Source organism: Taeniopygia guttata, chromosome 3, assembly GCF_048771995.1.
Source record: "Taeniopygia guttata chromosome 3, bTaeGut7.mat, whole genome shotgun sequence".
Lineage (NCBI taxonomy): Eukaryota > Metazoa > Chordata > Aves > Passeriformes > Estrildidae > Taeniopygia > Taeniopygia guttata.
The window spans coordinates 21446492-21474150 of NC_133027.1; the positions used below are offsets into that span (position 1 = coordinate 21446492).

General features: G+C 39.7%; 2 protein-coding genes across 9 annotated transcripts in view; one reads left to right on the forward strand and one right to left on the reverse strand.

Annotated features, from left to right (window-relative positions):
- Positions 1-1588: 1588 nt before the first annotated feature.
- ACP1 (acid phosphatase 1) lies at positions 1589-22373 on the reverse strand. 2 transcript variants are annotated; one of them, XM_004176856.6, is made up of 6 exons: positions 22255-22373; positions 10750-10823; positions 10365-10478; positions 5996-6057; positions 3639-3744; positions 1589-2719 (listed from the first exon to the last, which is right to left on the reverse strand). In XM_004176856.6, the coding sequence occupies exons 1-6, from the start codon at positions 22295-22297 to the stop codon at positions 2642-2644; spliced, it is 477 nt and encodes a 158-aa protein (XP_004176904.1). In that variant the 5' UTR covers positions 22298-22373; the 3' UTR covers positions 1589-2641. The 2 variants fall into 2 exon arrangements, with proteins under 2 accessions (XP_004176904.1, XP_002194905.2); XM_002194869.7 differs by lacking the exon at positions 10365-10478 and adding an exon at positions 10534-10647.
- SH3YL1 (SH3 and SYLF domain containing 1) overlaps positions 22271-27659 on the forward strand; it is a 75315-nt gene continuing 69926 nt past the window's right edge. For 6 of the 7 annotated variants that reach the window (XR_012054875.1, XR_012054876.1, XM_072926390.1 and 3 more), the window contains exon 1: positions 22518-22652. Coding sequence is in view for 5 of the 7 variants with exons in the window: in XM_072926390.1 (XP_072782491.1) it covers position 22652 (1 nt within the window). In the remaining 2 variants the exon portion in view is untranslated. Of the gene's footprint in view, positions 22406-22517; positions 22653-27659 lie in introns of those variants that run through there. The other variant, XM_072926389.1, reaches the window with a different exon arrangement.

Below are 27659 nucleotides of genomic sequence, written 5' to 3' on the forward strand. Positions count from 1 at the left end.
TCACTAAAGCTGCTCATTTGCAGTAAATGTGGGTGGAACTCTGTGCTTCACTGTGGTTCCACTGACGAGAGCACAGGCTAATACTTAACATGAGAGTTTAAAATATTGTGAAGCTTTCTTTTTCTAGTAGAATACCCAAAATCTGGCTAAACAAAAACCTTCTAGAAAATCTCCTTGTAAAAGAAATAGCAACTTATTAATTATTTAATCAATTAATAAAAATAAATTAATTCCCTAGAAGTTTTTTTTAGATTTAGCAGCATTCATCACGCTCTGACAGAAAATACACCTATACTAGACTGTAGCTGACCTTTTTTTTTTAGCCTTAACTTTACCACTTATAACAAGCTGTGGGGGCAGGGAGGGAGAAACAGGAGTCAGTTCTGTATTTTTTCATTCAAAACTACATTTTTCATGAGTGGCATTTTTGGATGTGTGAGCACTTAGTCATCTGTATGACACATGATTTGTGTTTTAATCCTGTTTTCACTGTTACTCTTTGAACCCAAATAATGGTTCTGTGCAACTGTCCTTCCTGAAGGCAATCCCTCTTCTGTATTCTGGGCTTCTACAAATTTGTATAAAATACTATAGTGTTCCTTCCCCTCTTCCATTAAAAAAACCTACTTATTATAAAAATAAATCAACCAGCTTATTCTTCCTAGCAGAGGTGGTGAATTATTAAGTCACTAGATTGCTTGCTAAAAGGCTGAAACTTTTAAAATGTGAACTGAATTTAACACGAGTTTCGACTTAGTATCACTTTACAGGAAGATTCCTAAGCCTGGTGAAGCTAAACAACCATATCCTCTTATTTCCTTTGTTACCCCAGCAGCTCAAAGATAAAGAGTTAAGACCTTTCAATCTTAGCCTTAATATGCAGGAAACTATAGGCTGAATTCCTACATAGCCATGAGTTGGAAAGTACAAACCATCATGTTGTCAATCTTATGAGTTATTTTACTTTCACTGGAATATTTGAAATGGTCATTCTGGCAGGGAATAACACTAGATTATGCCTAAATACTTCCACCTTTGTGGTCAGTGCATCAAACCACATTGAGAACGTTTTGTCCCTAGCTGCCCATCATTTTCCCCCATTTACTTTGTCAAAACATTAATAAAGAAATCGAAAATAATTTTTCCAGAGGCAGTACTTAATTGGATCTGAAATAGTGTATAACTCTTTGTCCCTGAAAAGTGAAACAGCTATTAGCTTGCAATTCCTAACTTGTTTTTACAAGTTAAAACTGATGGTAATTAAATAATGCACAAAGATTCTGATTTCTGTATTTAAGTATTCCTTCTACCATCTACCTTTTCTAAGCAAGTTCTGAAGTTTAAAGTCTGATTGAAATTTTACCACAAAACAGAAACCTCATTAACTCAAACACATCTATTCTATAGCAGAAGTCCCAATAAACTTAATTCCCATTGTGAAGTCTGCAACGAACACAGTGACAACAGGATTCCAACCTCCCCAAGAATAACGTGATCTACTGTTGAAATCCGTCTCTCTCCCAGAAGGTTGAACACATGACAAGTACAGACTACAAGTTTGGAAGGCAGCAAAAGACAGAAACAAGGCTAAATAAGAAAACAAATTTTATAGATCCAGTTTTACAGATAATGTGGTAATGCTAGTTCATACCAATGCTGACATTATTCAAAACAGAAAATCATCACAGTATCACTTACATTACTGATCTCAGTACATATACATGTCTAAGGCAGACAGGAAGGGTGATGTTCAGAAAAGCAGGCATAGGCTTTTACAAAGCATTTGAATTTTGTCCAAGAGCAGAATTGTCTACTTACTGGCCTTCTGCTAACTTAGTATTGTATTACAGATGGACTGTCTTTACAGTACACTGTACTCTCAAAGAACACTTGTGACGACAGGCTGTATGTCCTCCTGAGCAAATCTGGAAATACTGTCTGACCCTCATGTAGGAACTGTGATTACAGCAAATTTCTCATCCATTGTATTGCATGGACTTGAGTATTTTACTACTGTGAAATACAAAATGTGATTTCACATTTCAGCTTTAAAGCTGGTATGTTTTCTTCTCAAGGTAAATGTTATGTTACATGTGCTTGTGTCACTGTGCTAGGAACTGACCGGAAGACTAAAGGAAGACTTAGCCAGTTCTATCAGGCAGCAGATCTTTTAGTCTAGCAGGCTCCACGTGAAACAGCTTCCATCCAAAGGCTGCCTAATGATACTGGGATGACATAACCTAAGTTACAGATCAATTATTATCTCACAGACTACCACTGAAACTTGACTAAAATCAACTCACTGAGGACAAGACTTCAGGTCAGTCAGCATTTCATATAAAGAAGCAAGGTGTTACTTTTGCAGTGCTTGTGAGAAAGCATTGGAAGAGTTTACAGAAAAATTTACACTGAATTATATACTTTATAACTACATTGATGTGTGACAAAATGGTTATCATGTAATCCAATTAAAACCTTTCTACATTTTCTCATTAGATGACAGAACAGCTAAAATACAAAATTAAACTGAGTAAGTACTGAATGTAGAGGCATAATTTTACAATTTAAATACATCAATCAAGTAAACTTTACATATTTCAGAAGAAGCTAATTTTTTTTTTAGAAATTATATGATGAAGCATTAATGATACTTCTCCAAAAATGCTTTACAGCATCTAAGACACTGCTCATAAACAGTTTCAAAGTCCTTTTCGTTCCCCTGGAAAAGAAGTGAGGAAAAAGACTGTAAGAATAACAATACTGGCTAAAGAGCAAATACAAATTGCAGACTGGGTTGTCTGCTGTCAGTAATGGCAAAAAACAGACATTAGGAAAAAAAAAAACCAGTGCAAAACTTGGTGATAGCTTTGGCATATTTCTCTCTAATTTGAGTTCAGGAATTTCCAGAGGCAAATTCTGTGACTTTGTATTCAACAGTCCTGCATTACCTTCCTTCATGTATTTCTTCCACTCACTTTTGAGCCTTTTAAGTCTTTTCCTTTTTTAGGTTCACACTAAACTGCCATGTTGAATTTCAGTTTAATGAAGCACTATGTGGAAACAAAAAGCCCAAAACAAACCCCTTTTTGTTTTGAACCTGCTTCCCACTAATACCATTTGCTTACCACTATACCATATTCTCTACTTCCTGGGTAATAAATAGCAACTTCTTATTCAGTTTTCCCCATGACATCTAGATTTCACAGAACCCTACTGCATCTTCATCCACTTCTGTTTCCTAAACTGAAGAATATTAGTCTAAATGTTTGCTCTTGGCTGCCATTATCCAACTTTTTTGACCACCTGTGTCAATGGCTATGTCTCTAACTTTCCTGATCACACCCTCTTTGTAATGAGGCTGATCAAACAGGGTTTCACCCAATATTGAAAATGTAGGTGCACTGCATTACTTTAATTCAAATCAATGTTATAAGCATAGTAACATTTTCCTTTCCTATCCCAGTAATATATAGTTTTCTTAAGTCATTAAAAAAAATGTTTACACTTCACTTTGTGTAACATCAGATTATGTATCATATGCCAACTGATATGTCTCATATCTCCATTATGATCTGGGAAGATTATACTACGCACACACAATTTTTAATCAAGGCACCCAAAGAATTTCTTATACATACGTAGTATGGATCTTCAATGATAAGTTGTTTCTGTGGATCATAAGTTCCAAGTAGCTCAATTTTGGCCTTGCAGTCCTTGACTTGGTTGCTTTTCCTGTTCAAATCTCTGTAGAAGAGAAAATAAAATTTTCCCCTGAATTTTCCTTCAGAATTTTGGCATCAATATGAGATTTCACGACCATTTCTAGACAATGCAGGAAAATAACATGTCTGGACTCCATCAATCCTGTGGACTTTATGCTCCTCCTTATTTTTGTTTTTCTTGTTATGTGGGGTCTTTTTTAATTGAGTATGAAAGACATAAACCAAATTCAGAGCATAAAGAAACAGTCAGACACTTTAGCCACAGCTTAAAAAACCTCTCTAACAGTAAATTCATCAAGTTCATCCTCAAATCAATCATTAGCACTTTCAATACTCACCCTTGGGTTGTATTGAACAAAAAACCAGTGGAAATTGCCCAGGTATTTTTCCAGAAGTATGAGTAAGATTCTCCTATCTGCTCAAGGCCACTGCTTTAGACTGGTATGCTCTAGCTCATGTGAAATCCTACCACATTCAGTTAAAAGAAAATGGTAAATCAGTGAGCTACACCTGTTTTCCTTTTAAAATACTGTAGCATTTCACCAGCTGTCACATCCTCTTCCTTCTATGTTGCCTCCTGTTGATAGAACATTCTAGTTATGAGATGGAATTTTCCCTATTTGCTTAAAAATGGCCGTCTGTTATCCCAAAAATGGTCATCTGTTATCCACACTTAAAATGGACCTCTCATCATCTTTAGATTAAAGGAACCTCAGTACTATCATCTTCACAATCAACTCCCAAAACATACTAAATTATTTCAATATTACACATCTCCATACTAAATCATCATTTTACTTACCATTACAACAGGCAAAGAAATCCCTTGCGAATACTTAGTCATAACCATATCAGTTTTAAGACATTAAATTTAAATTATTAATTCTGATTAAGAAATTAATTTCAGATTTTTTAGAAATAGCAGTGAGACCACAGTACTAGTTTTGCTTGAAGAAAAATCAGAGATCCTCTATCAAGCTATTGCTTGAATTTACAGATTTTTCAATAAATTCTCTAGCCTTCTATTATTTAAAAAATGTCAGACCATCTTCTTAAAGGTTTTTGGCATACCACTTAATGAAAAGGAGAGGGTCAGACGGCTCTGGTACTAAATAAAAGACATGTTCCAAATCTTCCCTTTCTGATATGACAGGCATTCCATCAACACCTGGAATCAGCTTGGCCTCCTTGAGCTACAAATAAGCATTCCTAGGCAATACAGTTGATCTCAGTGCAAGCTAAATGGAAAACTTTAGCACAGCAGCAGCAATATCCCTGTTATAGTTCTAACATTTTGCTGCTCTAGAGCTCATATGTAGAGCTCATAGCAAATAATTCAAATTTCTGTTTAAGAACTCAAGTGAAAATAGAAGGAAGTCTTGTCACGCCACTGCCTGAGACACTGCAATCAAGCCAAGTGTTACATACCCTCCGTTCACGAAGGCTGTGGAAGAGAGCTTATTCAAGACATTCTAGAAAATTGAACAAAATCATTTCGTTAAGTGGTGATGCTTCTAGAAGATTTTATGTGCTATTAATAGGGTCTTTATTTAGGTTTTCTTGCTGGTTGTGGTTGTTTGGACCTTTTTAAACTAACTTGACAATAGCCCTTACCAGCACTTTGACACTTGTAGTTTATTAAATTCAGCTCCTTAATCCTCAATATGCACGTAATTTAATAGAAATTTTGCTAGTGATATCCAAAATTTTACACTAGGCAGTAGCTACTTAACCACATCTTTCTTAAGGACACTTAGCTAGAGCACAGCTAACAATAAAACAAGATGTCCCCAAGCTAACAACCTTACTAATTTCAGAGTTCCCTTTCTTTTTCTATATAAAAAAGTAAAAAAAAAAAAAAACAAAAAAACACACCATATTTAATCCCTTCCAAGTTCCCAGTTTGTCTTTTAACTACCATGCAATTAGAAAAACTGATCACTTCAATCAAGACAGTAAGTACATCCTCATACTTAATTATACAGGCATCAGCTGTATACAGCACAAAGTAACTAAATTTCTATGTCCTTCATCCTTGAGTGGCACATATCACACAAATAAAACCATTGAGTTCTGGCTCAATAAACTTATTAGAAATGAAGAATCTATCCATTAGCACATCATTCACATACATGTAAAAAAAAAAAAAAAACCCAAACAAAGAAACTCCAACATAAGCTAAGCAGTAAAATGCAACATCTGTCTTCCAAGTGACTTGAGAGACATCACTACAAGTAATCCAGATGAGTTTGTTCCATTTCTTCATACATTACCTTAGATTGCTCTCATCCATACAAAGTATATGATCAAAGGTCTGGAAATCCTCTTTAGTAATCTAGAAGCAAAAATAGGTGCTTTAGCCTACAAACTGCATGAAAGGGGGGAAAAAAGTGTTTTCAAATTCTGTAGCTCTGATTTATTAAAAAAAGACACAGGTGGAAAGAATAGAACTGCAACTTTATACAATTTTATAATAACTTATAAGATTTTAAATATATTCTACCATGATTATTTATCCATTTCTGCAAGTATTCCACAAAAAAACAAACCCAAGTCAGCTATTTAACCAACCTTTTCTATTTTTTTTTTCTTAGAACATCATTAAAAACAACATTTCTAGTACTTTTCAACTACTAAAACTAAAGCAATTTCCAATTATGGGAACCATGCAATAAAATGCTTAAAATAAAATAGAAAATTACTTTCTCGATAGAACAACAAAAATGTAAGTAACCTAGAATCAATTGCAATACTTCCAATCTAGAAATCTGCTACTCCACAAGAATATATGCCAAGTGAAACTTAAAGCTGAAGTATGATGGTATGAGTTATAATCTCTTAAAAAAAATGCATCCACAGTATTCTAGATCATGTAAATTCAAAAAATTTGTAGTATGACGTGAAAAAATCTGGGATCTATTGTGCATCTTCCTACCATCATACCATCTGTTCTTTTTCTTTCTTGTAATTTATTGACTCCTAAACATGCGTATCAATTAAGTTCAGAGATCTGAGTTCAAGTCATGTAGGCAAACACAGCAGATAAACCACTGACTTAAATACTAATGTCATCTTCTTGTTTTAAGGATAGCTGCAGATGTTTGCCAGCTGTCATTTTATTTCAGTTTATATTTAAACCTTAGTTCAGGGTAAAATCTTCCCAGACCATGCCCCCAATGCTGGTATAAGATATCTGAACCAGGTGTCCATAAAGAGGATGAAGAAATGGAATAAAATTGTTAATATCAGAGTTCACTTTAAGACTTCTTTCATGCATAGGGCTGTGTGAAGCAGCATTAACCAAGAAACTTGGGAAGGTTGTTCAGAACAGGTTTTCTGGCAGGCATCCCTACAAAGGATGGGCTAGAGAAGTAAGCAAGTACACAGCCAAAAGGCAAAACACATTATCCTGTAAGTCAGAATTTTAACTTGTAGAAAATATTTATGTATTAAAAAAAAAAAGGTTTAGATGGCAAAATAGCCACATTTTTTTTTGTGCAGACAGCAAATAGATACTGATTAAGCTACCGTAACAGGGAGCAAGAAAAGACAGACAGAAATTATTATCAGAATAAAGCCATAAATTAAACACTACATACAAAGAGAACTGAAGAGGAAAGGTCAGGAAAACACATGAAAATAAAGGATTAATGATGAAAGCTAATGCAGACTTGTTTATTTTCACTGTAAAAATATTTGCTGTATTCATGCAGTGTCTCTGACCTATGAAAATATTTTTGCAGTGGAAATAGCTCTGTTTTCCTGGCAAATCTAATCAGGACTTCTACAAGCTGCTTCTGATTGTTCTACACAGCTGAACACTTGCCCCTGTGAAAATAAGAGGGCACTGATTTCTTTGTTGTACAGACAAATGGAAGAATAAACTAGGAACGCTTGACAATGTGACAGTTATTACCCTGTGACCAGCACTAATACAGTTGCAAATGCAGCCCTAAAACCAAGACCACCATTTGGCTTGTGCTTTTAAGCCATAACATAGAGTCAGATTAAAAAAAAAAAAAAAAAAAAAGCTTTAATTAAGCAAACTCCATTGAACTGAAAGTACTCCTCAAAACTACTAAAACTAGTACTTTGGGGGATGAAATTTAGGACATAAAAATTTAGATACATTTTGAGAAGTGTAGTGGAGAGTTCAAGTAGTCAACTTTGGATGAAACTACACAGATAACAATAACTTTACATTTAAAAATGCATATAACAATTATTAAATTATTAGTGAAACATTTCCCTTTATTTACAGAAGGGAAATCTCATTTTCTCTGTCTGAAACCCACAGAGAGGTAGTAATCCTCAAATTTACCCAGTTGTGAAACAGTATTTAATACAACCTTCTTCTAATCACAATTTCATATTTAAGGCAAATGCATGGTATGAGTCATACCATTTTTTGCCTCAGCATGAATAAAAGTGAAAATGATTAAAACCTTTCTGGTTTGTGCATGAAGAATAAAAGCTTAAAGAATTTCATACAGCAACCTGTGATTAACTAAAATGATAACAACTTTATTTTATATATAAATATATACATTTGTTTTTGTACTTCACTTTTAACTTAGAATATCACTGTACATGATGGTAGAACATGAACAATTTAATATTCTCTTTTACATAAGCCATTCTTGTAGTACTGAATTTAAATAAAAAGCTAAAATCCACGATTATCATAATTATGCAAAAAATTACATGAGAGAAGGTGTCTTTCACTGGGTGGGTAACAGTTTTCCACAGGACTGAAGAGGATAATTGTACAGTACTTCGAAGGCAACAGAAGATAAATCCCTACTCTCTATTTCTGCAGCCTCTGTTATTAAATCTTCCTTAATCTGTTCTGAAGCAAGTGTCACACAAAATTCTATCGTTAAGTTTGTCTCTAAAAGTTAAACAAATACACTTCCACTTGTACAAACCTGACCACTCTGAACAGTCCTAGTCTACACTGTCAATACCTCTTTTTTCAGAAGTACCACAAGACCATATCAGGTCTGCAGTTCAGAGAATCAGCAGAGACTATCTGACAGAAATTTAGGGAAAAAAAATTTGGAGTTACGTTGTTAACATCAGTGCAAAATAAAGCTACCTGTAGTTCAGGGATTTGAAGATTTTCTTTTTAAAATAAACTATGTATACTGGAATGATTTAGACAAATTTTCATCCTCTTAAGTCTTTCATTTTATTGTCTCATTTTTTAATTTCCTCTCCCTGAATATGTAGCATTTTAAGGTCTTCTGATTGAAAAATCTCTTCATTTGCCAGAATGTATAAGCAAATGTCTTCATTAAAGTGTTTTCATTTCTTCTCTGCCAAAGGAAGATATAAAGATTTGCTTCAAGACAGAGGATCAACTTGTTTTGGGTCCTTTGCTTTAATTTAACTGCTCATAAACCACTCTAGGAACACCTAGAAGAACAATTCTCAAGTTTCCAAGGTGTATCTTACAGGAAGACAAACATGTCACACTACTGTGATGACTGAAACATAGACTGAATAACTTCAGTACCATTTAGTTTGTGTATTGACAAATAATGATGTTTGTAAGAACTGATAAACAATAAATCCAGATGTTGTAACAGAAAAAGATCACAACAGACTTTTGTAGTTATTATTCTAATAGTAAATTATTGAAAAATCTGAAATGGTGCTGTGCTTAATTCTGTTTCATATAAACAGAGATTAACATCAGGAGAGGTCAGCAGAGGGCAACTGACTAATTGAGAGAATTTATTTTTGAAAGTCAAAAAACTACACATGTCTTTGAAAAGTGAAGAAAGTAAATATGACCTCAGTGAGGTCTAGAAAAATTCTGAACGGAACAGAAATGTAAGATAATAATAAGACTACTTGTCTTTTTGTCAATACAAAAACTAGTGGTGTAAACTCAAACTAAGTAAAGGTCAAGCCCTAAAGGAGTATCTTATATCCAGAGAATAGTTAACTGAAGTAAATTATGTGCATTTATATGAGTGTCTAAATGATTTAAATAGATGCAGACACATTTACTTCCAATCTCTCTGGAATTCAGAAAGAAAATACATGTTCTTTTGTTAATGAAAACAGATATGAGTTTAGGTTAAACTTAGAGGATATCACTAAGTGGCAAACCTGTCTTTGACTGAAGAATGCTTCAAGGGTTTGTTTTCCTCTGAAGTTACCACCAACTGTGCTACTAATCTTGGGTTTGAGTGCTTTCATCCTAATTTAGCACTCCAGATATTTTTAAAATATCTACATGCAAGTACAAAAGCTTTTTGTGATGAAGAGGTATTCTACTTCTTTTTGATAAATAAATATACAATTCCTTGCTGAAGGATCCATCACACATTACTAGAGTAAGTCCATTCTTAAAAAGTATTTTAAAAATGCTCAGAATACTAAACATTTGGAGGCAGGAGTTTTCTATAGTGCAGAAACTAGTTCAAGGCTTTCCAGTTATACTTCCAATGAACCTTAATAACAACTTGTTAAGCTCCACTAGAAGAGTTAAGCCACTCTGGAGTCCTTAAAAAACTGCACAGAGTATTTATTTACTACTTGATGCTTAACCATACATTGGTCAAATGACATCTGTGATTGCAATGGTTAGGGCATGGGTATGAATAAGGAAGAAAATATACTCTCTTCTACCTGTCGTGCTTTATGTGCTGTCTCAATGCCATGATTTCTTAGACAACTTAAAGCCCTTGTATCTGGAAAGCGCCCCACGTTCCAGTCTGAAACAGCGGCACTGTCTGTCCTCCACTGTAACAACAAAACAAATACATACAGAGATTTTAAGAAAATTAAGGTACAGTACCTGCCTGGCAATATGATTCATGGTAATGCCATGCTTCTTCATGCAATTCTGTCCTCGATAGTCAGGAGGGCTTCCTATTTCATAGGCAGATGTCGCTGCACTGTCTATCCTCCACTACAGAAAAACAAATTCATATTTTTATGTTTCTTTCCTCACTGCTTATATTCTGACTGGCTATGAGACGGTTATTTCTTGGAACAGAAATCAATAGCTTACCTTTTGCTCAAGCTTCTCATCAGCTACAAGTTTTCTGAAAACTGCCTCAGCTATTGGAGAGCGACAGATGTTTCCTATGGAAACAAGAGATTCAAGTGAATTTTCAAACTTTTTCAAAATTTTGACAACAAAAAACCAGTAATTGTGTGGATTTTTCAGCCAAGATCAGATTAAAGATTTTTATTTACTCAGATAGAATGCAAATTGTGTATATGAGAACCCCGAGTCCTGTGCCTGGGTTGGGGCAATCTCCAATATCAGTACAGACTGTGGCATGAAGGGATTGAGAGGAGGAGCCCAGTGGAGGACCTGGGGACACTGGTGGGTGAAAAGCTGGATATGAGTCAGCAGAGTGCATCTGCAGCCCACAAAGCAAATCATATCCTTGGCTGTATCAAAAGCAGCAAGGCCAGCAGGTCGAGGGAGGGGATTCTGCCCTTCTACTCAGCTCTCATGAGACCCTACCTGGACTACTGCATCCAGCACAAGAAAGACACAGAGCTGTTGGAGTGGGTACAAAGGAGGGCCACAGATGATCTGAGGGCTGAGCACCTCTGAGTGAGAGATGAGATTGTGCAGTCTGACGAAGAAAAGGACTGGGGAGATCAGATCTTATTGCAACCTTTCTATATATAAAGGGGGCTGTAGTGATAGGACAAGGGACAAGGGTTTTAAACAGAAATGGAGAACACTTGTATTGGACATAAACAAGATTTTTTTTTTTTTCCACAGTGAGGGCAGTGAGACATTGGAACAGGTTGCCCAGAGAAACTGTGGTGCTCCATCCCTGGAAATGTTCAAGAGCAGGCTGGATGGGGCTTTGAGCAACTGGGTCTGGTGGAAGGCATCTCTGCTTATGGCAAGACATTGCAACTAGATGAGATGACCTAGCTGATGGTCCCCTCCCACCCAAATCATTCTAGGATTCTGTACTATCTGATGGTCTCTTCAACAAGTCCAAACACAGCCACCACCATTGTGAAGATGTACTGAAATGGCTGAACAGCCTGCAGTAAAAACGCTCTTAGTAACTGAAGTCAAGTCACTACAGGTCAAACTGAGCCCTCATCAAGAGCAGCATCCAGAAACTATTCTAACCCCCCAAAACTGAATTCAAGTACATAAGCTTTAAAAACGGCACAGGAAAAAAAAAAATCTGAACTTTTTCTGCCCAAAATACAGAGGATTAGGAACAAAAAAAGCTTAAATGCTGTCAACCAGCCAACAAACAGTTAAGATATTTATTCCAAAACATAAACAATCTTCCCTTCCAATGGTCTCTAATTGCCCCAGCCACTTGATCTGGTCTTGTTTTCAAAAAGAACCTATTTCAACAATGAATTACAGCTCCATTAAAAATTAAAAATAATGGATCTACAGCATATTTGTTCTGAAACTGTAACTACAACTGTAACAATCTATGGCAGACCTCTTAAAAATGCATGCAGAAATTCATATTTGAAAATAATGAAGTGTCTCAACAAAAAGAAAAAGACTTTTGAACGATTACTTTAGCTCTTTCATCCTTAAGGAATTTTCAGTAACTAGATGGATATTCATAATATTTGATTTGTAATGCAGATTGCAGTAACTCATACACACAAATCTACATTCGATGGGAATGGAAATGTGTAACTTTGCTCATCTCTGATTTTTGAGCACATAAGTATAAAATACCAGAAATGGTAAAACTCATCTCTGCACCCTTAAATAAATCACTCTCCTACTACGGATTACATCCTTCCCAATTCTCAAACTGTAAAAAGAAAAAAAATGCCAAGGAACAAAGCTAAATTTCCATCAGCACAGAGAAATTTTCACATGAGGCATTTAATCTCCTCTTTAAGCAAAACACCAAGATAGATACTTCATTGCTAGAGAGCAGCTGCTATGACCTGGGCATTTAATAACTTCATGTCACACATCAACTATAAAAATCACAAAGAAAGAAGTGAAGGTCTGAAGCAATACAAATTACTATCAAAGATTTAGAGAACATCACATCAATTAAATGGCAAAAGGAACACTGAAAAAATGATCTTGCCAAAACATTAAGTGAGTTCTGATGTCAGCAGATCTTCCAGGAGAAAACATACTATAATTACATTCTTTGAATTAGTTTATTTCATGCACAGAAATTAAATCAGTCTTGGAAGAAAAATAAACCAGGAAAATTTTGGGGCTCCCTATGTGGTTAAGTGAGAAAATAAGTTAGTGTTATTAATTATGTAAATGTTTAAAATAAAGTAAAAAAATAATCTTAGTTTTTGAGTGAGTTAAGCATTACACAGTAAAATTTCAAAACATGGTAACAACACAGCACAAGACAGAAAATAACCATCATATCAATGAACTCAGTTCTTTGATATTGAAAGCCTATACAGCATCACTCCTCTTACAAACACATCAAGCTCCACTTTAAAAGGCATTTCCAGGTATTTATTTCCTGTGATAGCGTAAGACCTTCCAGTTTCAACTTGGTCTCTGCTCATCTGATCTTGGTTAACGCCAGTCTCTGTCTTTCCTTCAGCAGATACAGAACCCTTACCAAGCATAGTTGTGTTAAACTAAACAAACCAAGCTCTCAATCTCTTCATGAAATTAACTGACCATATCTAACCACTCCAGTTAAGTCAGATCTGCACTTCTAATATGTCAGTATTCAAGAAAAGTAAATTTAAACAAAACAACAGATTACACTACAGGAAAAGTTTGTTCCCCTTTGTTTTTCAAATTAAAGAAAAGTCTGTAATAGGTACTTAGTGGTTTTGTAAATAACCTGAGAGCTTCTACGATTACCTGTTACAGTGAGCTCATGGGTGTTGGGAAGGGTAGATAAATATGATTAAGAACCACAATAGTACAGCCAGGACGAATATAACACCCCCTACTGGCTGGACAATACCCTCACTTACAGAGGGATCCAAAGGTCAAATGGACTGTTCCATCTCACCCCCCAGAATGTATGGTTCACCCCCACCTGTAACCCTCCCCTGAACCATCAAGTGCCTGTGACCCCATTGGCCAAGTCCTGTTCCAGCCCACCTTGAAGCTCCCCTGGATAAGGGGTCTCCGGGGGACCAGACGCTCTCTTGGATCTTCCCCTCTCCTCCTGGAACTTCCTCCTCCCGGATTCCCTGCTCCCCCCTTTGTCTCTCCCCTCCCCCATCACCTCAGGCCCAGCCACGTGCTGCTACACAGCACGAGGCAGGACCTTTCTGCATCCTGAATAAACCTCATCCCCCAAGAGCAACCAACAGAGATCTCGCTTATATTCACCCCAAATCCATCCGTGGAACCCCCCATCGAACGTCTTTACACATGGGCATTCTGTTTCCCCTTCCCCGGGACCCTGTGGCTCTGATCAAGATAACCCCGTACCCTCCTTCCTGCCCCAACGGGGCTGGTGGAGAGCCAGGAAAGCCCACCCTGTCCAAAGCCTATATAGACCCCTGACATTTCCTGTTCTTCCTCTTTTGCCCCGCTCTCCACACGGACATCACAGAATAAAGAGAGCTGCACCAACATATCTCGGGGTAAGAGCCTCTTCTGGAAATCCTTGCCATCTCCTGATATTCCTCCCCCCCCCCCAGCCTCTGATCTCTGAGCTAGCCTGATTATTCGGGGGGATGTGTGAGGGGGGGAACGTCAATTACCTTTGACTCATTCACGAGTATCAAATTTAAAAGTCCCTACTCCTAATTTGTCCATTCCCTCTCTTTCTTTGTTACTTCGAATAGGTGATCTTTAAGTCTTTTTTTCTAAACTATTACAGTCTGCTTCCATTACACCAGCTGTGGAGGCCATCCATTTCTTCCTGAGCAAAATTTTTTCTCTGTATGAATGATCCCACACAACTGTGCATGAACAGTTAACTTTTCACTCAACATTTCAGTAAAAAACAATGATTAATAATCTTGGATCTAGTAATTCCTTAACTAGCTCCCAACATTTCAAAATGGTGGTTTTGAAATAAATCCTTCATGGCTTTTTCCATTTGTTTAGCCTTTTGTTTCACATGGATTGAACTAGTTCAAAATTTTCACTTTTCTACAGCTTGCTCACTTCTTAAAATAAATGCCATAAATAGAATCTTTAATGATATCATATAAAATACCATAATGAACCACGATCATCCTTGATTAAACATATTAACTACCACTTCAGGCAGAAACTAGAAACTTCAGTTGCATCATTTTTGAAACCAACACTTAACCCAGTTTGTGACTTAAAAATTCATGTCTTCCCGGATGACACACTCCAGATATTAGCAGAAATATTAACACTGTTAGGGAACTTCAAGCAGTATTTTAATCTATTCTTGGGAACTACGGACAGAATCACAGAACTGACTTAACAGAAGCTCTTTCCCCCACATACTCTGCAATATTATTTTCATCTTAAACAATTTTTACCCATGCTACTCCTTGCAACTGTTAGCACTCATCTCAAGATTGATGTACAGCTCCATCTTATCCTGCTAACATATGCAAACTCAATCCTTGTTTTCCAGTCACTTTCCTCACTAATTTCTATCCATTTCAGATACAGTTTTACATCCCACATTGATCTCTCCAGGCTGTGCATCCTCACAGATGTACAGTATTTCCTAAGTTATGGATTGACAGATGTATTTGGAGAATGGGGAGACTTCACAAGAAGAATCATAGGGCAATTACCTTCCTCCTTAGTCTCAAACCATTCTTTTCCTTAAATGTTATTTACATATTATCTTTACTCCCTAGCCTCCTCGAATGTTCCCTTTCTGCTTTGTTGTACTTCAAACTGATCTGATCATGCTGGCTTGATGTAGAAGGCAGCAGTATTCAAATTCTCAAGATCTCCATCTTCTCCCTTTATTTTTCTGCATATCAAGTTTCTTAAGCTGTAGTGACATTTTCCATCACACAAAACTAGTACCCAAGATAGCTAGAGTCTACCTACTGAAACATCTCCAAATACAATGATTCAAGGACAAGAGATTTCAATCACAGAATCAGTACTGGAACCATTTGTCAATCACTTTTAAGAAGTCATGTTTTCACATTAATTTTCTAAGCACAAGGCTTCCAGTGACAGTGACCTAAGCCAACACCTAATTTTTGGAGTTCTTACTCCCATCTCTGCAGTAATCTTTGACCCACCCCAGACAGAAACGGAAGCTCTGCTTCTACTGGCAGAGGAGAGAACTCGAATCCATTTATCGCTCAGTTCCACTGCCCATCTCTGAGAATGTTGATCCAATAACTTAGTCTCTCAAGGGGTTTTAGATCTTAATTGTTCTTTATTCAGCTCCCTACTTCTTTCAGAGCTTCCCCAAATGCAAACAAATGCTTTTCCCTTGTTCTTTTCTTATGCTGTCTGCTGCTAGTAACAAAATTAATTTTACTAGTTTTCATCCTCTCACATGCAAAAACCTGATTTTTATTCTACTTATGTTTCCATGAATGGTCACTTCATCCAAGTGACTGGAATAATACTTTCCATCCTTTGCACCATTCATAAGGTCCCCTTCATGAGTGTTTAAAACTGACCAGTCACTTTATTATGTTCTGCACTCAAATTCCTGTCAGAACTTCATCACAAGACCTAGTTCTTTCCATCTTGTCACACTTAGCATTCAATTACTTTTGTGAGGAATCATTCAAGGCACAGATTTTAGTTCAGATACCCCAATCTTTCTGTGTGTGTGTGTGTGTGTGTACGTGTGTCTCAAAAAGCTTTCCTTGCAGCAATAATAATTATCCTGAATTATTCAACTGCTGGTACATCAGGTTTTTCTAATAAACCTAAAGGTTCATCAGGAAAACATAAGTTTTCGACACATAGGCACCTAGTTACAACAATCAGACCCTTAACATATTTTAAGCATAGATCTTGTTTTTCAATTCCAAGATTACTTTTACAATCATGCTTTCAACTCTCTAGTAATTCTGCATCATTTTGAAACACAGACTAAATAAGACACTGTATTATTACAGCTGTATTACCAATACTGCATAGAAGAAAAATAACTTTCCTTACATTTGTCTAAGGTTTTCTTTATAAAAAAAGACATTTCTTTTTGTCAACTTGCCAAGAATCCTCATTACAGCAACTGTTTTTCATGACTTCTTCAATGTCTTACCAAACCTATTGCTTTCCCATTCTGCAGCTATGAACAGCATTTTGTCCCATGAAACCTAGTATTTGGCTGTATCTAAACACATACAATGAATTGCAACAACTGAATCAGGAAACTCAAATCTCTCTGTAACTGTCTAGATCCCCACAAACAATACTCATATGCAGTGATTCACAAGAAGCATTAATAATCTGAAGATCTAACCAACCCACTTTGCTCAACAGTACACCATTTTACAACCACTCCTCCATCTCTAGAGATCAGAAAGCCAGTACCTGGTCTAAGATGCCCAATCAGCTTGTTGTGTTATAGCGGAGAAATCATCAGAGAGAAAGAGGCAGACTTATATAACACAACATCATATTAAGCCCATTTCTGAAGATCAACTATTAATTACATGAGCTATGTAAGTGTAAAATGAGCAAACTGCATTTTGATTCACCTTCACTTTTAATTCTTTCTCTGCTTAAATGAAAAAAAATATTTTCTGGTGCCTTTTCATATGCTGCAATTAGATACATTGCTGGGTATTTCAATTATTTCTCAGTGATGAGGAACCCTTATCATTAATGTAGTTATGCACATTAACTAGATTGTATTTTGTTGTGTAATGACTATCTGCTTATCTCACTACAAACAAAGAACACAACAGATATTTCAGTAATAGGTTTCTTTCAAAACAATGTAGAAAGAAAATGTAGTTTTTCATGAAGAAGAGTCATTTCTGGAATCCACTCTCACTAGATGTGGCAAACTTTAGAATTAATGTGCTGCATTAACCAACACTGCAGTTAAATGCAGTTCTAGAAATCTGTTTACTACTCTTTTCAGATATAAGCTCAGCTATTATTCCTAATAAAATTTAGGAGGGAAGAGGTATCACTCTTGAAGAATAACCAAAAAAAAAAAAAAAAAGAGCAATCTTAAAGCAGGATCAAGAAACAAACTGCCTACAAAATTTAACTGAGAAGAGTGTATGTCACTGGAAAAAAAAGTGCTTATCATGTCAATTACCTTTTCACACCACATATCACTAAGGTTTTTTTTTTATAACACAGTAACACAGAAGAGGAAATTTAAAGGCTATTTACAACATCTGATTAAGACAATCCATCCTATTAACACTGGTACTGATTGGTACTTGTACACCCTTTCCTCAGGCCTAATAATTAATTAATATAAACTATTATGTTACACTAAAGAGCTCTTGCATTAGAACCTTGTTATAGTGCAAATCAGCACTGTGGGCTTGCACACCCACACGTATGAATTGTTTCACAAAACATAGAGTAGTTTAGATTGGAAAAGACCCTGAAGATCATAACTGACTGTTCACCGAGTACTGCCAAGTCCCCCACTAGCTCATGTTCTTAAACACCACATCTACACATCTGTTAAATACCCATGGAGCCTCAACTATTCCTCTGGGCAGCCCCTTCCAATGCTTGACAACCCCTTTGTGATGAAGTTTTTCCTAGTATCCAATGTAAACCTTCCCTGGTGCAACTTAGGGCCATTTCCTCTCGTCTCTGTTAACTTAGTTCAGATATTGTAGAGAGTGACGAGGTCTCTCCTGAACCTCCTTCTCTCAAGGCTGAACAACCCCAGCTCCCATCGCTGCCCGTCAGACTTGTGCTCCAGACCCTTCACCAGCTTTGCTGCCCTTCTCTGGACACACTCCAGCACTTCAATGTCCTTCTTGACTGAGGAGCTCAGAACTGGACACAACACTTGAGATGCAGCCTCACCAATACCGAGTACAGGGGGACACTCCCTGCCCTCGTCCTGCTGCCACACTATTGCTGATTTGGGCCAGGATGCCATTGGCCTTCTTTGCCACCTGGGCACAGCGGGCTCATGATCAGCTCTGCCCAATGAGCACCTCCAGCTAATTTTCCACGGGGCAGCTTTCCAGCCACTCAGTCCTCAGCCTGCAGCACTGCAGAGGGTGGTGTGATCCAAGGGCAGGACCCAGCACTTAAGTCTTGTTGAACCTCTTATTGTTGAATTTGACACAGCTTGTACAGCTCACTCTGCAGAGCTTTTCTACTCTCCAGCAGATCAACACTACCACCCAACTTGGTGCTATGTGTGAACTGACTACAGCAGCCCTCAACCCCCTTGTCCAGATTACTGATTAAGATATTAAACAGGACTGATCCCAACACTGAGCCCTGGGACTCATGACCAGCTGTCAGCTGGCTGTAAATCCATTCACCACTACTTTGGGCCCACACATCCAGTGTTTTACCCAGGAAACAGTGCACCCACCCAAGCCCTAAGTAGCCAGTTTTTACAGGAGAATGCTGCGGGAAATGGTGTTAAAAGTTATAGCGAAGTCCAGGTAGACAACATGCCTCTTTTTCTCATCCACGAGGCAGGTCACCTGGTCACAGAACAGGTCGTTCGTGCAAGACCTGCCTTTCCTAAACCCATCCTGGTTGGGCCTGATGCCCTGGTTGACCTGTGCCACATGATGGCACTCATGATCATCTGCTCTATGACCTTCCGTGGCACCAAATTCAGGCTGGCAGGCCTGCAGTTTCTCAGGTCATTCTTTCAAACCTTCTTGTAGATGAGTGTCATATTTGCCAACCACCAGTCAACCACAATCTCCCAGCTGACCAGGACTGATGGTAAATGATTGAAAGGGGCTCAGTGAGCACTTCCAGCAGCTCCCTCAGTGCAGGAAACATGGCTGGAAAGCAGCCTGGTGGAAAAGGACCTGGAGATGCCGGATGACACCCAGCTGACAGCAGCGTGCCCATGTGGCCAAGCAGGCCAGTGACATCCTGGCCTGTATTGGCAATCATGCGGCCAGCAGAACCAGAGATTGTCTCCCTGTACTCAGTACTGGTGAGGCCACACCTCCAATCTTACCTTCAGCTCTGGCCCCTCACTATAAGACATTGAGGTGCTGCAGTGTGTCCAAGGAAGGGCAGGCACCAAGGATGGTGAAGGGTCTGGAGCACAAATCCTGTGAGAAGCAGCTGAGGGAGGTGGGATTGTTTAAGATGGAGGAAAGGAGGCTCAGGGAGACCTTACTGCTCTCTACAATACCTGAAAGGAGACTATAGACAGTGGCCTATTCCCAGGCCACTTGTAATAGAAGAGGATACAGACTCAAGCTGCACCAAGAGAGGTTCAGTTTGGACAGGAGGAGGAAATTTTTCACTGAAAAGGTGGTTAAGAATTTAAAGGAACTGCCCGGCAGGGTGAGGGAGTCCTTGTCCCTGAAGTGCTCAAGAACCAACTGGATGTGGCATTTCACACTATGGTTTAAATTGGCAGATTGGTGTTTGGTCAAAGGTTGGACTTGGTGATCTTGGAAGTCTTTTCCAACCTTAGTGAATCTGATTCTATTCTCTTAATCTGTGATACTACTCCCCATCCCTATTTTCCAGCTCAGGGAGCTGGTACACAGAGACAAGCTGGTCTGAGCGTTCAAGACTGAGGCAAAGAAGGCATTAAACACCTCAGCCTTTTCTTCATCCTTTGTCATTGTTTCCTCCTGCATCCAATAAAGACAGAGATTCTACTTAGCCCTCCTTCTGCTGCTGATGTATTTATAGAAATATTCTTTTTTGTTCTTTATGGCAGTAAACACTAAGTTCTAGCTGGGTTTTGGACCTTCTAATTTTTCTCCCTGCGTAACTTCATGACATCCTTTAGTCCTCTTGAGCTGCCTGCCCCTTCTTCCAAAGGTCATAATCTCTCCTTTCTTCCTCCAGTCTTAGCCAGAACTCCCTGTTTAGCCAGACCAGCCTTCTTCCCCACTGGCGCACCCTTCAGCACATAGGGATGGTGATTACCACTGTCCTTAGAACATCATGTTTGGGAAAGAGGATTCCTATTAATTAAGATGTTTTATACAAAAACATCTGTATAGACCGCTAGTTTCTAAACACACAGCAACTGATAATCCCTTACTAAAGGATGTTTTCTCTGGATTATTATTAGGGGTTGATTTCACTCAAAGGTAAACATCAAAACATATTTCAGAAAATTAAACTCATATTTTACTATTCAACTAATCTGCATATCTCCTATTACAACAACAAAAAAAGCAGATAGCAAGAAACCCAAACATTAACTAACGGTTTTGTAACAAACCTGGCAAGCTGCCAGGGGTTCATAGCACATAGATAAGATTAGACGGGCTAGGAAGCAGATAATGTTAACAGCCCTCCTAGAGCAGAGCAGAAAGCCACCTGGCTAGTTATGCCCTGAAGAAAGCAGAAGTTGAGCGAAAGCATGTACAAAATGGGGCATGGCTCTGTAATCTGTATTGTCAGGTTAGCTTTTTCCTGGTTGTGATTATTTTGTTTACCAGTAATTGACTGTCCTAAACTCCAGAAAAGCATTCAGGTGATTTCTGATCACATCAAACTTCTGTTTTCTGGGACTTTGCATGACAAGATTTATAACTTAACCATAGAAAGTATCAGTAAAAGAAAGTTTCCTGTTTCTTTGTTTTGGTAGCCTTTCAGAAAAGTCTTATTTCTTTTCACTCATTCTCATACCAGATCAAGAATTTCATTAGATCGTAACAGATCAGCCTCCACCAAGTTCCTTTTTTAACTTAAAGTCCTACCCTTCTTTCCCTCTTTTTACAGCAACTCTTACATTAACTTCAGTGGTTCGTGTTGTGGTTTTCTCTCCCCTTCCCACGTCAGGTGCTCCCAATAGCAAGCCTGCGGGCAGGCTCCCCGTTTCCACCCCGCTGTTCCAGAGGCCAAGTGCTTCACAGCCCGTATCAGAACGCTGCTCAAAGCCACCTCTCCGTGCTGCCCCCAAGCAGCAGCCTTAGGTCAGAGCTGGTTTATGACTACTTAGGGGCTGCGCTTTCCCACACACAAGAAGATTCGCGTTTGTCAACACTGCATTTCACGTTCTTCACTACTTCCTACTGATTTCACAGAATCACAAAACCATTACGGTTGGAAGGGACCTCTGGATATTATCTAGTGCAATGGCCCTATCGAGTCAGGGTCACCCAGAGCAGTTTACACAGGAACGCGTCCAGGTGCGATGGGAACTCTCTACAGAGGGAGACTCCACAACCATCCCGGGCAACCTGCTCCAGTGCTCTGCCACCCTCAACGCTAACCCCTTCCTCGTCGTTCCTATCACAGAAAGGGCGCAGCTGTATTCCGCCTTCTTTCTCACTTCCTGGCTACTACTCGGGCCCTCCCCGACACGGCAAACCCGCGGAACCGTCCGAGGGCGGCACCGCGGCGGGTGCCGCACTTCGCCCGTCCCGGCCCTTGCCTCACCGCGCTCCCGCCCCACCCCGGCGGTGCCCCGGGCCGACGAGCGGCGGGGCGGAGCGGAGCAGTGGCAGAGGGAGCGGCGGGAGCGGCCGTCCCTGCCGCGCTCACCCAGGCACACGAACAGCACCGACTTCGCCTCCCCCGCCGCCATCTTCCTCAGAGGACCTCGCGGCTGTCGCACCGCCGCGCCTCGCTTTACGGCACCGGCGGTTATAGGCGGCTGTGGGATTTGCCTGTTTGGAGGGGGGAAAGGAGCGCAGTATGGAACGGGCCCGGGACAGCGGGAAGGGAGGAGGGACGGGACGGGACCGGCCCGGGCAGAATCGGCACCGCCGGGGAGCCGCTGCCGGGAAGGGGAGCGGGCGCCCCTGCCCCGCCCGCCTCACCTGCGGCAGGTGCGCGGCTCGGCGGGGCCGCCTCGGCGCCGCCCAGTGAGGCTGCGGCGGCAGCGGCGGCAGGAGGAGAAGGGAGCGAGGGGGAGCGGGGGCGCCCCGGCCCGGGCAGGAGTGAGTATCCCCCGGGGCAGGAGGGAGGATCCCGGGGCCAGGGGGGCTCCTCGGGGGGCAGGAGTGAGGATCCCGGGGCCAGGGGGGCTCCTCGGGGGGCAGGAGTGAGGATCCCGGGGCCAGGGGGGCTCCTCGGGGGGCAGCCGCGGCGGGCACGGAGCCGCCCCGCACTCCGCGGGCGGAGCGAACGCGCTCGTACCAGGGCGGGCGGGATCGCAGCCCCTTCTCGCCCGGGGTCGCAGCGTGTGCTGCGTCCTCCACGTAAAAATCTTAGAAGCGTCGAATGCGGCTTTGGCTTCGCCAGGCTGCTGGTGAAATTGAGCACAGGGGCGCTTCGCTTTCCAGGGCAGCTCGAGTGTCTGGTTTTTCGTTTGTTTTATTTAGTTGTATTTTATATCTATGTATAATATAGATAGGTGATATATACCAACAATGTATTGTAAGATTATATATATATATGTATATTGTATTGTAAGATTATATATATATATGTATATATATGCACATATGTTTTTATATTTTATTTATATTTTTAATTATATAATTTTTTTAACTTTTGGACGTATTTATTTATATTTTTTTCTTCTGGGCTATTTTGAATGCTGTATCTCTGTACCTGGCTGGGTTTTGTAACAGCAGCAGACGCAGCCCCACTATGGCCGGGTGTGGCCAGGACTGGATTCCTCTGCTGCTTTTTAAAGACCTGCTCTGCTGGTCTTCTGGTCAAAATGCAGCACTTTGGAGGTTAAATAAAAAATGCCAGAATCTTAATTTTGTGCCAGATCTGTGACTTGCAAATGAAAGCTGAAGAGCTTGTATAACGTTTGCTGTGGAATGGAGCAAAATGCGCATTTCCTTTTATGCGGCTTGAAATGCTATCCTGCATATGCAGCTTCTTTTGTAAATACAGTTGTACAACCACTTTTTAAAAATTACCTAGTTATTTGACTTTGCAGTGGAAGTGATTGGTAATCAGCAGCGTGGTTTTTGTCCCTGGGCCTGCAGCATCCTGCTGTTGTCAGGTCAGCTCGCAGGTGTCGGAGTGTGAGGTAGGGAGCCAGGCAGGGGCAAGGGCTCTCCTCACTTGTCAGAAGAGGCCTTGGTGAAGGAGGCTGAGATGAGTCAGTTGTGGCATTCTCACATGTGGCTCTGCCATACTACATAGCTGAGCAATGCAGAGTGCCTTCAGTCCTGTTTTTTGCCACTTGCAGTCCTTTGTGGTGTGGCCACTGGAAGCGGATTCCCCTCCCCGGCACACCCATTTCTGTGTTTGTGGGCTGGGGAGGGTGAGGCTCTCTATAGAAGCCGAGTGCTTTGAGAGGCTGTCCTGGAGTTCCTATAAAACCCTGTCTTTGTAGCTGTGTATGTCACATGTAGGCACATGCCTAGCTGTAATTTTGAGACAAAGTCTTTCATGTTTCCCTGTCTTTGGGAGGGAACTGGGGAGGATCCTTAAGTGTTATTCCACAGTTTGAATTGAAGGGGGATTAGCAAGCATTGGAACAGGCTGCCCAAGGAGGTTGGTAGAGTCACCATCCCTGAAAGTGTTCAAGGGACAACTGGACATGACACTTATGGCTGTGGTCTAGCTGACAAAGTGGTGGTTGGTCAAAGGTTGAACTTGATGATCTCAGAGGTGTTTTCCAACTTAAATGATTCTGTCATTTTCAGGCCTCAGCAGTGGAAGAAAGACAAAGTTTTGCCTTCTTCAGCTAATGGCAACTTCATACCTTTGAAATGGACTGTGACATAATTCACTGTACATCATATCATAGTTTCTCACCATTCAGACTTATTTTTTCTAGTGTAATAAGCTCGCCATATTTTGGGGGCTTTTGAAACAGTTATTGCATTGTTGTAAAAGATCCTCTAATGCAGGGCTGTTATGAAGGATAACCTATATGACTTAATGGAGAAGAAACGCTCTTGTGAACAAGATAATTTAAGAACTTAGGGAAGAACTAGGGTTCTTCTTATTCTTGATTAATAAATATCAAATACCTTCACTTTTTAAAGGTTTATTCCCTTTAGCTTGAAGAAATGTTTATTGTGTGATTAATTGTAGGAATTAATTAGTTGTGGGAATTGTTGACTTCTAAGATTTGATTCATGCACATAGTGAACTGGGACATCTATGAAGTGTGGAAATGAGGAATCAGAATGATGGTGACAGTTTTCTTGACATAAGTGTTAAGTATTGATTGGGAAATAAGCAGAGTCTGTATTTTGCTTAGGTAGTTAATGTTTTTTCGTGGTAGCATAGAGGGCTATTGTGTACTGTACATCTGGGTTTCATCTTAGATTTTTATTCTCTCTGTACTTCTGGCCTTGGTGAGAAGATAAACAAGATGTTTGTTTAGGATTTTTGTATAAAAACAACCTTGTTTTAGTTAAAGCTTCCATGTGCAAAGGGTCATAATGTTAATTTGCTTGGGTTGCCTTGAAGTTTATTCTTCATTATTAAAATACAGTTAAGTCAAAATTAAGATTCCCTTTGGGATTTTCCCCTTACCCCGCTGTCTCAATTTCACACATCATACCAACTCCTGTATTAAGATGACATGAGACAGGTAGAACTGACTTTGTAGCTCTGGCTTAGCTTCAGTCATGCTACTTATCTTACTTGTTCGGTAGGACCTCTTTGGTGCCAGTTGTTGACACATCCAACATATTATAATAAGTGTATATGAAAGACTTGCTAGAAGGGTTTCAACTGGACAGCATCCTGGGGCATGGGTGTAGGGTGGATAGGTGTGGTGGCATGGTTTGAGCCAAAGCCTGCAATTCAAATTCTTGTAGTACAAATTCTTGCTAGAGTTCACACATGAGTCTCAGACAACCCCCAGCACAACTCTGCCTTTTGTGCATGTTTTAGAGCACATCACTGTCATATTTATATTTTTGAAGATGGTGTTTTATGATTTGTTTTGCACAAATTGAATGATTTTTTTCCTCATGCCACTTGTGTATATACTTTCTTCTAGTGCAAAAGTTATAACTTGGTTACAGAACTGTGGGCTTGGGATTTTAGTATTCTTGCAATTGCTAAAAATTATAAGAATTTTTTAAGTTTTTAGCTACAGGTATTCCACTACTTTGCCTCCTGTGCAGCCAAACAGATGTCTAATCTACTTTTTGGAGCAAATCCTCTGTGCTTCAGGCAGGTATCAACTCTCTTCACACAACACAGTTCCTTAGAAATAAGAACATTACCTAGATTAAACATCTTGCATCTACAATGGAAACACATTTTTCTTTTAAGTACATTTTTCAGTTTTGTCACTCTCATTTTACCCTCATGTATTCCAGCTTTCATCAGAAAAGGAGACGAGAGAAAATTCTGCATCTCTAATTAGAATTTTCTCCAAGCTGACTTCAATACAAAAACTGCTGAGAACTCAACTTGTCAAATGCTTTTGATAAGGCAGGAGACTGTGTTACAGGGCTTTTTTTCCTTGGCTTTTCTCACGGAAAATTCAGCGTGGGACTGAGGTCTGATACCACATAAAGTTACAAAGTGATCAACTTTGTGTTTGAATTAGTTAAGTTCTTTCTTCTCAGTGGAGAAAAGTTATAAAAATTATGCCACAACCAAATGGGACATGGGTTTTTTACATGTTTTAGGATTATTTTAGCATTTACAGAATGAATATTTCATGTGAAAGATCTTGAGCTCCCATGGTCTAGAAGTGCATACATAATTGGTTGCAAGATTTGAAAAGGCAGCTTGTAAATACCAGAGCTGATAAAAAATCTTTCATGCTTTTCAACACTTCATGACAGTAGTCATATTGATACAGCTAACAAGCATTATTACTTTTATCACATTTCATACCATATAATTTATATCAGATAGCCTGTGCAAAGCCTAAGCTTATTTTGGATATGTAATTTTATATAATTATGGCATTTCAAATAAATTTTGTTTTGCTTTCCAAAAAGTCCTCGGCTAACATCTCAATTTGTATCTCTGTAAGCCTGAGTTTACAAAATACCTGTGCTTAGAAGACACCAGCATCAAAACCTGACTATGAAGTTTACTTACTCCTTTAAAAAAGTAATAGCCGAAAGCCTTAAATTTATAATCAGTGTTTATCCTCAGCAAGTTTGCTGATGACATGAAGCTGAGCAGTGTCATTGATGCAAAAGATGGGATGCCATCGAGAGGGACCTCGACAAGCTGGAGAAGTGGTACCATGAGAAGCTCATGAAGTTCAACAAGTCCAAGTACAAGGTGCTGCACCTGGGTCAAGGCAGTCCTAGATACAGGTACAGACTGGGAGGGAGAGGAGCTCATTGAGAGCAGCACTGCTCAGAAGGACTTGGAGGTTCTGGCAGACAAATGCTGGACATGAGTTGGCAATGTGCCCCTGCAGCCCAGAAAACCCAACTGCACCCTGGGCTGCATCCAGAGAAGCGTGGGCAGCAGGGCAAGGGATGGGATTCTCCCCCTCTACTTTGCTCTCATGAGAACCCACCTGGAGTGCTGCTTCCAGCGCTGCAGTTCTTAGCACAAGGCAAATGTGGACCTGTTGGAGCAAATTCAGAGGAAGGTAACGAGATGATCAAAGGGATGAAGCACCTCTCCTGTAGAAACAGGCTGAGAAAGCTGGGTTCAGCATGGAGAAGAGACAACTCCAGGGAGAGAGGTGATGCCTAAAAGATGACTTTTTACACAGACAGTGACAGAACAAGGGGTCGCAATATTAAACTAGAAGAGGGAAGATTTAAATTAGATGTTAGGAATACATTCTTTACTGTGAGGGTGGTGAGGCACTGGGAACAGGATGCCCAGAGGAGCTGTGGATGCCTCGTCTGTGGAAGTGTTCATGGCCACATTGGGTGGGACTTTGAGCAGCCTGGTCTAGGAGAAGGTGTCCCTGCCCATTACAGGGGGCTGGAACTGGATGATCTTTCAGATCCCTTCCAACAGAAACCATTCAATGACTCTCTAATAAAGGCTGTGAAGAATTACTCATCTTAGAGTACTTGCTAATGGTAGACATA

Bases quoted from the DNA above. Each gene is read 5' to 3' on its own strand.
- ACP1 (XM_004176856.6), bottom strand. From the start codon at position 22,297: ATGGCGGCGGGGGAGGCGAAGTCGGTGCTGTTCGTGTGCCTGG. The intron at 10,479-10,749 runs GTAAGCTATTGA...TTGTTGTTACAG, and splicing joins ATGAGAAGCTTGAGCAAAAG to TGGAGGACAGACAGTGCCGC. The intron at 2,720-3,638 runs GTATGTATAAGA...CTTCTTTTCCAG, and splicing joins TCATTGAAGATCCATACTAC to GGGAACGAAAAGGACTTTGA.